Source organism: Bufo gargarizans, unplaced genomic scaffold (assembly GCF_014858855.1).
Source record: "Bufo gargarizans isolate SCDJY-AF-19 unplaced genomic scaffold, ASM1485885v1 original_scaffold_1263_pilon, whole genome shotgun sequence".
In the NCBI taxonomy this organism is placed as follows: Eukaryota; Metazoa; Chordata; class Amphibia; order Anura; family Bufonidae; genus Bufo; species Bufo gargarizans.
This window is the reverse complement of record NW_025334290.1, coordinates 232,863-247,890: the sequence shown is the minus strand read 5'-3', so window position 1 is coordinate 247,890 and position 15,028 is coordinate 232,863. Positions and strand designations below refer to the sequence as shown.

General features: G+C 43.8%; 1 protein-coding gene across 4 annotated transcripts in view; it reads left to right on the top strand.

Annotated features, from left to right (window-relative positions):
• The window catches only part of KIAA2012 (KIAA2012 ortholog), a 206,418-nt gene that overhangs the window by 13,295 nt on the left and 178,095 nt on the right, over positions 1-15,028 (top strand). For all 4 annotated transcript variants that reach the window (XM_044273881.1, XM_044273883.1, XM_044273880.1 and 1 more), the window contains exon 2: positions 12,936-13,217. In XM_044273881.1, the coding sequence (XP_044129816.1) occupies positions 12,936-13,217 (282 nt within the window). The remainder of the gene's footprint in view (positions 1-12,935; positions 13,218-15,028) is intronic.

The following is a 15,028-nucleotide window of genomic DNA, read 5'->3' as shown; positions in this document are numbered from 1 at the left end:
TGCCGAGATAATCCATCCCACCTCACAGGTGTGGCATATCAAGGTGCTGATTAGACAGCATGAATATTGCACAGGTGTGCCTTAGACTGCCCACAATGAAAGGCCACTCTAAAATGTGCACAGTTCTGCCCTACTGAGGGGGGGGGGGGGGGGGGCAGAAAACCAGTCAGTATCTGGTGTGGCCACCATTTGTCTCACGCCGTGCAACACACCTCCGTCGCATACAGTTGATCAGGTTGTTGATTTTCTCCTGTGGAATGTTGGTCCACTCCTCTTCAATAGCTGTGCAGTAAAGCAATTTTCGTAATGCTTTCTAAATGCTATTAGGAACAGTTCAGGCAAGATGGCAGCCCCCATAATCATGTTCAGGAAATAGAATAAAAAATCTGCAATCAGAAAATAAAACCAGATAAGAAGAAAAGTATTTGTGTTGCCATCTGGTTTTAACTGGCAGATTAAAATTTTGGTGACAAATTTCCTTTAACTGGCTCCTTCCCATAAACACTGATGACCTGTTTGATCTTACCTGGTATTTCCTGTTCTGGAAGGGAAGAGCCTTCTGGAGTTCTCCTGATCAGGCATTGCCGGATAGTACCACATGCCCGCCAGATCCCATTATAGTGATATGCCGGGATTTGGCGGTACAAAAACTGCTGCACGCAACGGTTTGTGTCAGGCTGAATCTCTGTGTTCTCTACCAGAGAGCTGTGCCGCAGATGTGAAGTTAGCCTAAGCTGGTTGAGACTTTTGGTGGCCAAAAAGGCTTATTTAGACCATGTTCTGTTGACCATTGGTGCCTTTTAATTGATCTGTCCTTTTGGCCAGAAAACTAACATCTGAAACTCCTAATGTCCGGCCAGGTTTAGGGCTCGGTCACCTTTGTGGATGTTCGGAACTATTTACTGTGAAATGACCTGGCAATGGCATTATAGGAGAACATCATGTAAAGTTTAATTTGCTAGTGATCGGAATCAAACTTGAGGGACACTACACACAGAGGAGCACCAACTACTGGCTGATGCACAATGTATGGCGTACAGACGCACGTACACCCTATTCCTTAGCAATGCTTTCCTTACTAAAAAAGGTATTAAATGACCCGTCCATTCGTGAGGTGTCTTATTTCTAATTAGTAACTGATTTTGTCCATTTTTCTTTTTCTTAAAGGGGCTGGCCCCTTTCTGGCTACTTTTGACGAATGTGTATGTAAGATGATTATATGGCACTTACTAATATAGTCTTTGTAGATATTCTGTGCTGGTTGCTATATTTCATAAGCCATGTCCCCTTGCTAGGTAAATCTTTTGTGCTGTCCACATAGAGGTCCGGTCCATAAGATGGCCGCTGATGGAGGGTCATGTGACCAGGCACATCACTCACCCACCTCCCTTCTAACACATAGAGACATAGAATGTGTTGGCAGATAAGAACCATTTGGCCCATCTAGTCTGCCCAATATACTAAGTACTATGGATAGCCCCTGGCCCTATCTTATATGAAGGATGGCCTTATGCCTATCCCATGCATGCTTAAACTCCTTCACTGTATTTGCAGCTACCACTTCTGCAGGAAGGCTATTCCATGCATCCACTACTCTCTCAGTAAAGTAATACTTCCTGATATTACTTTTAAACCTTTGTCCCTCCAATTTAAAACGATGTCCTCTTGTAGCAGTTTTTCTTCTTTTAAATATTCTCTCCTCTTTTACCTTGTTGATTCCCTTTATGTACACATGGCACCTGCACTCAACTCCCAACAGCAAGTGTAAATGGAAGGTGCAGAATATTTGAATGGAGGAGACCGAGTGATTTGTCTTGTCATATGACCGTCCATTAGCAGCCATTTATGGACAGGACCTCCATGTGGACAGCACAAAAGAATTGGCCAACAAGGGGCATAACCTTATGAAATATAGAAAATGGCACAAAATATCTACAAAGGCTATGTTAGTAAGTGCCATATAGTCATCTTACGTACACATTGGTCAACAGTAGCTAGAAAATGGACAACCCCTTTAAAATACGGTATATCTCCAAAACAAAAACAAAAACAGAATATCAAAACTGCTAAGTGTGAACTAGGCCTAATTAAGATCTGTCTGATTTAATTAGGCCTAGTTCACACTTAGCAGTTTTGATATTCATTTTTTTTTGTGCTTTTATTTTACAAAAGTAGAAATGGACCCTTCAAATAAAAGTATAATTGAAAGCCTTAGTTTATTTTTTTTGTATTATATATTTTTTTGCAACTGCATCCAAGATACAAAGTGTAAACTGGCCCTTACCATAGTAATGCCTCATGCACACTGCTATACCGCTCAGTAGCACAAAGTGGACTTTCTGCAGTAAGACTATCAACAAATTTGGAAACGTCAAATTTTACATTTATAAAATAGTTGTTAAAAATATAAACACACTTTTTCTTGCTTTTAAAATATTTGTTTATTAACAGTTTTCAAACCAAAAAGAAATAGAAACTTACAATTACATCAAATGAATGGTGACACATTAGAGGTATTACATATGAAATATTCTAATAATCTGACAACTATGTAACACATTTTAATGCTTAGTTATGATTTCCCAAATACCAAAGCTGCACCACTGAGAGATGAAGGTAATGACACGTCCCCTTTTGATTTCCCTCAAGTCCAGTTTGGTCATGGAGACTTTAGGTAGCTTCAAATCACTATCCACTTCAATGTTCACACATATCCACACATAGTTGTCGCCATTGAAACCATTTAGGAGGAAGATGTATTGATCTAAATACACAAACCAGAAGAACCAATTTCATCAGAATCATTCAGTAGTGCAGTCTCAGGCTCAGGGTCTGTAGCTTCCAGGGACCATACCCAAGCATAAAAGTGAAATCTTAAAAAAACATTTTCACAATTTTGATTGTAGACCTGTTAAACTTTTTTCTTGGTCCACATTAAATGGGAGGCTGCCAGTAAATGTTCAGACATTTACCTGATGCTTTCCATGCCCTCCATAGTTGTCATTGACAGGTGACAGATACGGTGTGTTCACAAGTGTAAGAAGGCCTGGGCTCTGTGAACAGTCTCAAGAGCTCTTTGCTCTGATTGATTTTGGGTGCTTGTGGGGACAAATGGAGCACTGTAGTCTGCACGTCCTTATCTCTACACAAAGTGTGATTAATGAGATGAAAAATGGTTCCTGTGAGCTGTCACAATTTGTGTCTGAAATCGGGACAGATTTTCACCAACACTTAATAGAGGTGCACTTTGGATAGCAAACAGCTGACTTCATTTTGGTATAAGTTTGGGCAGAGGTGGACACAGGCAGCAAAGAGCCCCTGTGTAAAGGATGTACCTGCCCCCCCTCAAAACCACACATACAAATATAAACATATATAGTACAGACCAAAAGTTTGGACACACCTTCTCATTCAAAGAGTTTTCTTTATTTTCATGACTATGAGTGTGCAAAGCAGTAATCAAAGCAAAAGGTAGCTACTTTGAAGAATTTAGAATATGACATTTTCCGTTGTTTCACACTTTTTTGTTATGTATATAATTCCACATGTGTTAATTCATAGTTTTGATGCCTTCAGTGTAAGTCTACAATTTTCATAGTCATGAAAATAAAGAAAACTCTTTGAATAAGAAGGTGTGTCCAAACTTGGTCTGTACTGTATGTGCAAATAAAAAACATCTTGTGAATATGTTTACAATCTGTATATACACTCACCTAAAGAATTATTAGGAACACCTGTTCTATTTCTCATTAATGCGATACCAATCACATGGCAGTTGCTTCAATGCATGTAGGGTTGTGGTCCTGGTCAAGACAATCTCCTGAACTCCAAACTGAATGGGAAAGAAAGGTGGGCTATAACAGCAGAAGACCCCACCGGGTACCACTCATCTCCACTACAAATAGGGAAAAGAGGCTACAATTTGCACAAGCTCACCAAAATTGGACTGTTGAAGACTGGAAAAATGTTGCCTGGTCTGATGAGTCTCGATTTCTGTTGAGACATTCAAATGGTAGAGTCCGAATTTGGCGTAAACAGAATGAGAACATGTATCCATCATGCCTTGTTACCACTGTGCAGGCTGGTGGTGGTGGTGTAATGGTGTGGGGGATGTTTTCTGGGCACACTTTAGGCCCCTTAGTGCCAATTGGCCATCGTTTAAATGCCATGGGCTACCTGAGCATTGTTTCTGACCAAGTCCATCCCTTCATGACCACCATGTACCCATCCTCTGATGGCTACTTCCAGCAGGATAATGCTCCATGTCACAAAGCTTGAATCATTTCAAATTGGTTTCTTGAACATGACAATGAGTTCACTGTACTAAAATGGCCCCCACAGTCACCAGATCTCAACCCAATAGAGCATCTTTAGGATGTGGTAGAACGGAAGCTTCGGGCCCTGGATGTGCATCCCTCAAATCTCCATCAACTGCAAGATGCTATCCTATCAATATGGGCCAACATTTCTAAAGAATGCTATCAGCACCTTGTTGAATCAATGCCACGTAGAATTAAGGCAGTTCTGAAGGCAAAAGGGGGTCCAACACCGTATTAGTATGGTGTTCCTAATAATTCTTTAGGTGAGTGTAAATTCCCTTCATACTAGTTCACGCCTCCAACTCTGCCTAAAGCATAACTATACACACCCAGTGGCGTAGCTATAGGGGTCGCAGCGGTCGCAATTTCGACCGGGCCGCTAAGCGGTAGGTAGTCTTTATTTTTTTTATGTAAAAAAATGGTCTGCGTCCGGCTTCATACCGAGGGGGGACATGAATGATGATCAGTGGTGCCGTGTGGCAGTGTGTCTGAATTCAGAAGGGCCCAGACCGGCCATAATATGGCAGCAAATAATGAGGAGCCCGGGGCAAATGAAAATGAAATACTCTGTGGGCAAAAATCGAAATGTATAGAGGGAGTGGGCGGGGCAAAATGAAATATAGTAAGAGTCTCACTATATTTCATTTTGCCCCCTTTCTCTCTATATATTTTTAAAAAATTGCCCACAGAGCATTTCATTTTCATTTTGCCCCTTCATTATTTTCTGCCCCTGGCTGCCCTCATATTGCCGGCTTGGGCCCACCTTTCTGAATTTCTGCCGCATGGCACCACTGATCATCATTCATCTCCCCCCCATCCCTCATATGAAGCCAGTGTGCGCCATACATTAAAAAATAAATAAAAAAGACTCTAGTGGCTAGAGTATTATTATTTTTTTAATGTACGGCTTCATACAGAGGAGGGGGGGGGAGGGTATGGGTAGGGGCAGAGGCAGAGGCTCGCGAGGGGGGCCCCAATTCAGTTTGCCCTGGGGCCCATAGAACTCTAGTTACGCCCCTGTACACACCCAGTACCCTTAATGCTCTGCCGGTCTGTGTAGGACGCACCGCTCCTCCTCATACACAGACCAGCAGTGTGATGTCTGACACTACATCCTGCTACTGCTGTGGATCCAGGTCCATATTTAGATTTGATGCTGCCCTAGGCACTTTAGTGCCAGCTTTCTCCCTCCAATGAAGTTCACAGCTGATGGTAAAATGCTCCTAGGCCTTCAGCTATCCCTCAGGACTCCCTCATACAGTTGGACAATTAAAGGACTGACCTGTTACGTGTGCGCTTGGCAGCTGAAGGCATCTGTGTTGGTACCATGTTATTATTTGCCTGCATTGCTGGGAAAAATGATGTTTTATTATATACAAACGGGTGCTTTACCATTACACCTAGAGGCTCCGCTCTCTCTGTAACTGCTGCGCCCTCTACACTTTAACATGGCCCGGTGGGATGACATTTTCGCTGCCAGGCCCTGTCAAAATAGACAGGGAGCGGCAGTTGCAGAGACAGCAGAGTTTCTAGGTGTAATGGTAACGCCCCCGTTGCTCATAGAGGATCATTTGCATATATTCAAATATTCATATTTTTTTCTCAATAATGCAGGCATATATGAACATGGGCCCAACACAGACCGGCACTGATGGGTGGCTTTAGCGCTGCCCTAGCCATTTTTCAGGCTAAGGCAGCGCTAAAGCATGTCCATTAGTGCCAGTGACATCATCAGGCTCACTGCCAGGCGGAAGCGACCCCCAAATTGTATCCCCAGTGGTAATAAGGCTCCCTACAGTGCCCTTAGTACTAATAAGGCCTCCCTATAGGGAACCTCTTATAATCTATAAGGCACTTCTATAGAGCCCTCAGTAGTAGTAATGTCCTCCACCACTGCCCACAGTATTTATAATGTTCCCTGCAGTGCCCCCTGTAATTATAAAACTTCCTGCTGTACCCCCTGGAATTATAATCATCTCTGTAGTGCCCCCCTAAATTATAATGCCCGTCCTCTATACCATGCAGTCCCATGTAAATAACACCAGTCCTCTCCCTCCAGTCCCATGTAAATAACTTCTCATTCTTACAGTTCTCTATAACATACAGTTCAATGTAAATAATTTAAACCCCCTCCAACACATAGTTCCATATAAATAACATCACTCCTTACCCTCCAGTCTTCTAAAATATCCAGTCCCATGTAAATAACACCAGTCATCTCCCTCCAATTTTCTATAACATACAGTCCCATGTAACAGGTCTCCACTGCTGGGTGCTGCCTCTTTCTGCACTGGTCACATGACTGTGACTTCCTCACAGGTCCTACCTCCACTTCCACTGCTGAAAAGATCACATGACTATGATGTCATCGAAGGTACTTCAGCTATGGAGTGTAGACACAAACGTGCAGCAGATTCACAGTAAGTGCTAATCAGCCCCCCCCCCCCCCCCAAAAAAAAAAAAAAAAAAAACCTCTGCCCCTCCCCACTCCCTAAAACTCCACCCCTCCCAACCTCCACACCAAGGTGCCCAGTTTACCCCATTGGCAGGAGGTAGGGAATGAAAAATATGATAAGATAAAAAAAAAAAAAAAAGCCTCTGCTGGCACTGGGATAGATCATCTCCCTTGCTGGGCCCCTGTGCAGCTGAACCAGCTGCACAGGTGGTATGTCCGCCCCTGAGTTTGGGCGCTAAGGCGGAGATTTATCAAGACCGGTGCTTTCTGCGTAATTCTTTATATCCCCTGCATTGTGGGAGGGTGCACCTAATATACAGCAAGGCACACGCCTCGTCATATATTAGGCGCATCCTCCGGCAGTCCATGTGCTGTAAGGGATCGTCTCTTCTCAGGGGGTCACACTCACAGATATCTCACCAGACAACGGATTTGCATGTCCAAACTGTGCATTTATTTTGACAGTCTTCTTATAAAGGATAGTCCAGTTATACATCACTGGGCGGGGTGAGGTTCCCGCACCGCCAACACTTAAAATACAAATAAACTCCTGCCCATCTAGGCGCTACCTAAACACAATACGTCCCTATCTCACTCATAGAGCTCAGTTCACACATGGACAACATATGCGGCTTTCCTCAGCCAACATAAATACTGCAGCCTCAAGGCTGTGGCAACTCCCGTACCTTTTGGGGGAGTGTGGCCCAGTAGTCCTCCAGACGCTGGGCGTGCAACCCTCGTTCTATAGGTGTCGCTAGGTCCTTCAAACCTCAGGCTATTCAAAGCCTTGTGGCCCCCCCAGTCCTCTTGACTGAGACCACACACAAAGCCTCTGCTTCACAAAAGTCTCACTCTCCCTCCTCAGACTGACCTACTCTGAGGCGCTTTATGCAAGCCTGATTACAGCAGGCCTCACCTGCGAACACCTCAGGTAGAAAGAAAAACCCATACTGGAAGGGTGTGGACTGGGAACTCCCTTTACCAAGCCTAGCCACCAGTCCAAGTAAAATCCAGCCCAGAAAATGTATACAATAATGTCTCAGCAAACTATGCTTTGCTGAGACTACTGCCACTCTCTGGATTTTATCTGTCTCACATATCTGAGATACCTGAAGTGGGACAACACACCTTCCAGCACTGTTCACATTACCACAGTGCCTATACAGAAATCTGTTGTGGCCGATGACAACGCCCCCTCCCCACCCTTGATACTCCACCTTTTTGTGACTTTTTTACACCAGAAATCAGGCACAGGGAGTGATGACAAGTCTCCCCCTAAATTTTACAGTTTCAGTAACGCATACATTGGTGGATTTGAGATGTTGTGCTTCCATAACACAAACAATCATAAGATTGTAGGATAAAGGGGTCATCTCACTTCAGCAAATGGCATTTATCATGTAGAGAAAGTTAATACAAGGCACTTCCTAATGTACTGTGATTCTACATATGCTTCCTTTGCTGGCTTGATTCATTTTTCCATCACATTATACACTGTCTGTTTCCATGGTTACAACCACCCTGCAATCCAGCAGTGGTGGTCTTGCTTGCACCCTACAGAAAAAAAAAATGGCCTATGAGAACTGCCGTGGTCCAAGCCACCAGAGAGGCCAGTGTTTTTTACTATAGTGTGCTGGATTGCAGGGTGGTCACAACCCCTGGAAAAGAGCAGTGTATAATGTGGTGGAAAAATTAATCAAGCCAGCAAAGGAGGCAATAAGGACAATCACAATACATTAGTAAGTGCCTTGTATTAACTTTCTCGACGTGATAAATGCCATTTGCTGAACTAAGACAACCCCTTTAAGCACAAAGTTAATAATTTAGTAAGCTAAAAAGAAAAAAAAACAACAGCTATACATTGGAATTTCTGTATACCCCAATCACCTATAAGCAGAGTTTTATATTTTTATATACAGTACAGACCAAAAGTTTGGACACGCCTTCTCATTCAAAGAGTTTTCTTTATTTTCATGACTATGAAAATTGTAGATTCACACTGAAGGCATCAAAACTATGAATTAACACATGTGGAATTATATACATAACAAAAAAGTGTGAAACAACTGAAAATATGTCATATTCTAGGTTCTTCAAAGTAGCCACCTTTTGCTTTGATTACTGCTTTGCACACTCTTGGCATTCTCTTGAGGAGCTTCAAGAGGTAGTCACCTGAATTGGTCTTCTAACAGTCTTGAAGGAGTTCCCAGAGATGCTTAGCACTTGTTGGCCCTTTTGCCTTCACTCTGCGGTCCAGCTCACCCCAAACCATCTCGATTGGGTTCAGGTCTGGTGACTGTGGAGGCCAGGTCATCTGGCGCAGCACCCCATCACTCTCCTTCATGGTCAAATAGCCCTTACACAGCCTGGAGGTGTGTTTAGGGTCATTGTCCTGTTGAAAAATAAATGATGGTGCAACTAAACGCAAACCGGATGGAATAGCATGCCGCTGCAAGATGCTGTGGTAGCCATGCTGGTTCAGTATGCCTTCAATTTTTTTAATAAATCCCCAACAGTGTCACCAGCAAAGCACCCCCACACCATCACACCTCCTCCTCCATGCTTCACGGTGGGAACCAGGCATGTAGAGTCCATCTGTTCACCTTTTCTGCGTCGCACAAAGACACGGTGGTTGGAACCAAAGATCTCAAATTTGGACTCATCAGACCAAAGCACAGATTTCCACTGGTCTAATGTCCATTCCTTGTATTCTTTAGCCCAAACAAGTCTCTTCTGCTTGTTGCCTGTCCTTAGCAGTGGTTTCCTAGCAGATATTCTACCACGAAGGCCTGATTCACACAGTCTCCTCTTAACAGTTGTTCTAGAGATGTGTCTGCTGCTAGAACTCTGTGTGGCATTGACCTGGTCTCTAATCTGAGCTGCTGTTAACCTGCGATTTCTGAGGCTGGTGACTCGGATGAACTTATCCTCCGCAGCAGAGGTGACTCTTGGTCTTCCTTTCCTGGGGCAGTCCGCATGTGAGCCAGTTTCTTTGTAGCGCTTGATGGTTTTTGTGACTGCACTTGGGGACACTTTCAACGTTTTCCCAATTTTTCGGACTGACTGACCTTCATTTCTTAAAGTAATGATGGCCCATCGTTTTTCTTTACTTAGCTGCTTTTTTCTTGCCATAATACAAATTCTAACAGTCTATTCAGTAGGACTATCAGCTGTGTATCCACCTGACTTTTCCACAACGCAACTGATGGTCCCAACTCCATTTATAAGGCAAGAAATCCCACTTATTAAACCTGACAGGGCACACCTGTGAAGTGAAAACCATTTCAGGTGACTACCTCTTGAAGCTCATCAAGAGAATGCCAAGAGTGTGCAAAGCAGTAATCAAAGCAAAAGGTGGCTACTTTGAAGAACCTAGAATATGACATATTTTCAGTTGTTTCACACTTTTTTGTTATGTATATAATTCCACATGTGTTAATTCATAGTTTTGATGCCTTCAGTGTGAATCTACAATTTTCATAGTCATGAAAATAAAGAAAACTCTTTGAATGAGAAGGTGTGTCCAAACTTTTGGTCTGTACTGTATATTTATAAATATTTTTATATACTATAGATATTTTTCCTTTTTTGTGAAGAAACTCCTGTATGGTGCAGAATATGACGGTGCCATATAAATAAGTGGTGTGGTGTTATAGTGCACCACTATTTATTGCCATGTATATGGGATGTATTTCATATTTTGAAACATCTTGCAGTCTCTCAAACAGAGGGAAATTGGATTTGGCAAAGCTGTTTAACAAAGGAAGTTGACGTAGCCGCCATGATGTGTGAATAGTATGAAGCTGTCATCCAGCAGCTGTGCTCTAACACCTGATACGAATTTTGATGGTCACTTTGGTTTGTGCCTTTGATCCTACGTATGGGTAGAAGCCAAAGGTTTAACATTTTTTTCATATGTTACATCCTGTCTAGTAACGTAATCATGTTACCAGCATGTAAGGCGCAGTCATTCACTATAAATGACTGTGGATCTGCGTGTAGCAGTAAGGAATGTGTCAACATTGAAATAGTGAAGATTACAATCTGAAATTTAATTACATTTAGGTAAGGCTACTTTCACACCTACACTTTCTCTTTCCGCTATTGAAATCCATCATAGGATCTCAAAAGTGGAAGAAAACGATTCAGTTTTGTCCCCATTCATTGTCAACGGGGAAAAAACTAAAGTCAACCAGAATGCATTCCGTTCCAGTTCATTACGTTCCCATGACGCACACAAAAGCACTGCAAGCAGCGCCAGGGGATACTAAACAAGATGGATCTGGCGTCCATTGACTTACAATGGATTTAGTGACGGATTCGTCTTGTTCATTTGGGATATAATACAACCAGATCCGTTCTAAACGGATGCAGATGGTTGTATTTTTACTGTGTTTTTGCTGAACCCATGATGGATCCAGCAAAAATGCAGATGTGAAAATCGCCTAAGTGCTACCTGACTATCAGGACTATATACTACAACCACCATCATTGTTGCTGCCAATACGTTGCTCTTGAAAGAACATTGCACTGTGATATACAGTACTTTGTAACTGTGCTTTTGCTGTTCTGTACTACTACTACTACTCCCTCTATTAAGGCCACGTTCACATCTCCGGCAATCTGATCCAGCATAAATGCCAGCTATTAGTGGTACCAAGAACCATTACATGTCCAGCTGAAACCTGAAATTTATGCCGGAAAGAGGCCGGATCACCTCCGGACCTAATTACAGTCATTGGGTGGTGAACTATAGAATCCGGCAAAAACTGTCAGGCTGCTATCTTCCAGAACAGCCTGCCGGAGATGTGAACGTGGCCTAACTCAGTAAAGACCGCTATTTATTGCAACCTGCAGCCTGATTATAGACTCCATCATCTTCCTGCCACTTCATCTTCTGGATAGGTCATTGGTATCTGATCGGTGGGAGTCCAACATCCGGGGCCCCTGCCGATCAGCTGTTTGAGAAGGCAGCGGTGCTCCTGTGAGTGCCACGGCCTTCTCTCGGCTCGCCAAGCACAGCGCTGTACATTGTATAATGGTTGTGTTTGGTATTGCAGCTCAACCCCATTCACTTTCATGGGGCTGAGCTGCTCCTAGGCCACGTGATCGATGAACATGTCGTCACTAGGAAAAGCAGAGAGAAGGCCGCGGTGCTCCTTCCATTCAACTGTGCATGGCCCGGGGAGCGTCAAAGTGAAGACTGTCACTGTGAGTTGTGAGCACTACTACCCATCCCAGGGCCACAACTAATACTCCCATCCTCTTTACCCTACGCCTCCCCAAGGGGTCGCTGCACCTGCGGCCGGCGTGCTATGTACCCCTGTACTAGACTTTTTGTCTGCATATAGTGAAATCGGCCCCCGTATGCCCAGCTGGAGAAGAAAAATACAATATGGGCTGTATATCTGCCAAAATTCATAAATGCATAAAACAAGTAACAAGAAACACAAAAATTGCTCTTTGTGAATCCAGCCTTAGGCCATGAGCACACAAAGAGGCTATTTGTCTTTGCAGAGTTACCCTGCTGCATTTCCCATCTGTTACATGAGCATTTTGCCATGGATTAACCCCTTTTAAACATCCACAGCGTGCCATCAAATCCGCATTGATTTTTTTTTTTGTTTTCCATAGAAGGTGTATGGGGTTTTGTGAAGCACCAAGTACACATGGCCTCACTGTAGTTCTCATGCATAAAAACAGCTCTTAGATTTTGTGCAGACTAAGCCTGCATTTTGCGTATAAATCAAATGTATCCATAGTGCCTCATCCACCAGACTGTGTCCTTTTAGCCTCCGTTGTGTGTACAGCCCCTGACAAGTGCTGGTTTTAGCTACAACCAATGAAAGTCTCGTTTTCAGTTTCCCAAAGCACATGGGGAGAGATTTATCAAAAGAAAACTGACTTAGTTGCCCCTAGCAACCAATCCAATTGATCCTTTCATTTTCCAAAGAAGCTCTGAAAAATGCAAGGTGGAATCTGATTGGTTGCTATTGACAACTAAGCCAGTTTCCCTTTATACCAGTTTTAATAATCTTCCAATAGTTTGAAAATGAAAGTGGTGATCTGATTGGTTGCTATCGGCAACCCTGGCAGGTTCACCTCATGGCTGATGTATTTTGATGTGAATTGTGCTCCAGCGTTCTGTTTTCTCATTTTAGGACTATTTCAACTGGAAGTCCCGTCAGGATTTTGACATCAGAAGATTTCTTAGTGGTAGATGTGCTTCCATTCACTACTGGGCAGTGCCAACTCACAAGACGTACAGCACTAGGAAGGGGGCACTGGTTCTGTATTCCGAGGACCTGGCTTTGCCAGCATGGCATGAATCCCAGGACAGGAGGGTAAAAAGAAGGCAGCGCTACAAAAGGAAGAGTTATCAGACTGAGCTCAGCACTCTTCAAGATTTGACTGGAGCTATTTTATCTTATGGAAGAAAACAGGTACATTTATTGAGGGGAAAAATACCTTTTCTGCATGATAATAACCCGTAAGATTTCTATTTGGTGCAGTAATCAAACCACAGCTGATCTGGATTCTTGGAAGAGGAAATATATTGTGTCATGTCATAAATACAAGGGCTATAGATTAAAGGGGCTTTCCAGGAGTTCAGTATTGATGGACTATCCTCAGGATAGGTCATCAATATCTGAACGGTGGGTGTCCGACTGCCGACACCCCCGCCGATCAGCTTTTTGAAGAGGCTGTGCTGCTTCAGTGAACATCGGCCAGCGACATCATATTCACCAGTCACAAGCAGTGATGGCCAGTTCGCAGTGTTCGCCGATGAACACATGCGATCTGCCATCTTTATTCCCAAGTCCGGCGATGCAGAGGTAAGTCTGTATCTGTGCCTGCGCCGCGAGCCGCTCTGAAATACATACGGTCACCAGGAGCAGGCAGTTCCGAGAACAGCCCGATGAAGGCTGTTCTTGGAACTGCCTGCTCCCGCTGACCGCATGTGTTTCAGAGCGGCTCACGGTGCAGGCACTGGTAAGGACTTATCTCTGCATCGCCAAACTTGGGAATAAAGATGATAGATCGCATGTGTTCGTCGGCGAACACTGCGAACTGGCCATCACTGGTCACAAGGCCTATTCTGCAATACCAAGCACTGCCACTATACACATACCCCCTCAACCTTCCCGGATCTGGCAGGACAGTCCCAGATTTCGGTGGCTGTCCCGCAGTTCTGAAACAGCTGAGGTATGTTGCACTCTCAGCTGATTGTAATGGTGAAGCAGAGAGCCGTCCGCTCCCCGCTTCGCCATACAGCTCGGCTGCCACTCCCCCACTTTCCACTAACCTCCTCATCAGGAGAGTGGGGGCTGTGGAGCCCTGAGAAGGACTTGTTCTTTCAGTGTCTGCAGTCGCTAAAGGACCTCTGATGACGTCAGCAGGCAGAGCTCAGCATTTGATGAACCTGCAATGATGTCACGGTCATGTGATCAGTGCATGGAAAAAAGGAACTTAGAAGTGGAGAGAAGGTCCTGCGACTGATTTAATGTAAGATGCTGAGAGCCTGGGATATGATGAGAGTTGTAGTTCTCTTAAACACCCTCTCTGCTTGGAGGGAGAGACTGAAGCTATTTACCTAGCACTTTAGGTTTGAAGGGAGGGGAGTGATGATTTAACATCATGTTGGAGGGGGCTGGAGAGAGGTAGTGATGTAATTTACATGGGACTGTACATTGGAGGAAGCTGCGGGAGCGAGTGATGTTATTTACATGGGACTGTATGTTGGAGGGGGCTGGGGGAGGAGTGATGTTATTTACATGGGACTGTATATTGGAGGGGCTGAAAGAAGGGGAGCAATGTTATTCAGCATATATGCACATGGATGCAAACAATGGTCGTAGCAGAAAGCCATTTTTATAACCAATTAAAGTCTATGGGGCTAGTCATACAGCCGTTTCTCTAACAGCCAAAGAGTAGCAGCTGTCAGAAAGTAGAATATTTTATTTTTGGACGTGAAATCAATTGGACTGTTTTAAAGGGCTTCTGTCACTCCACTAAATTCATTATTTTTTTTTTGGTCTCCCTACAATCCTTATGCTGCGATTTCTTAATATATATAGCTATTACACTGTTTGGTTCAGTAGTTCTATCAAAAAACGGACTTTTATATTATGCAAATTACCTCTCTAGCAGCAGGTAGGGCGGCTACCTGCTGCTAGCAGCCGCATCCTCCATTCATAATGACGCCCCCTCCTCATGTTGATTGACAGGGCCAGCGGACGCGCTCGTCCTCTGA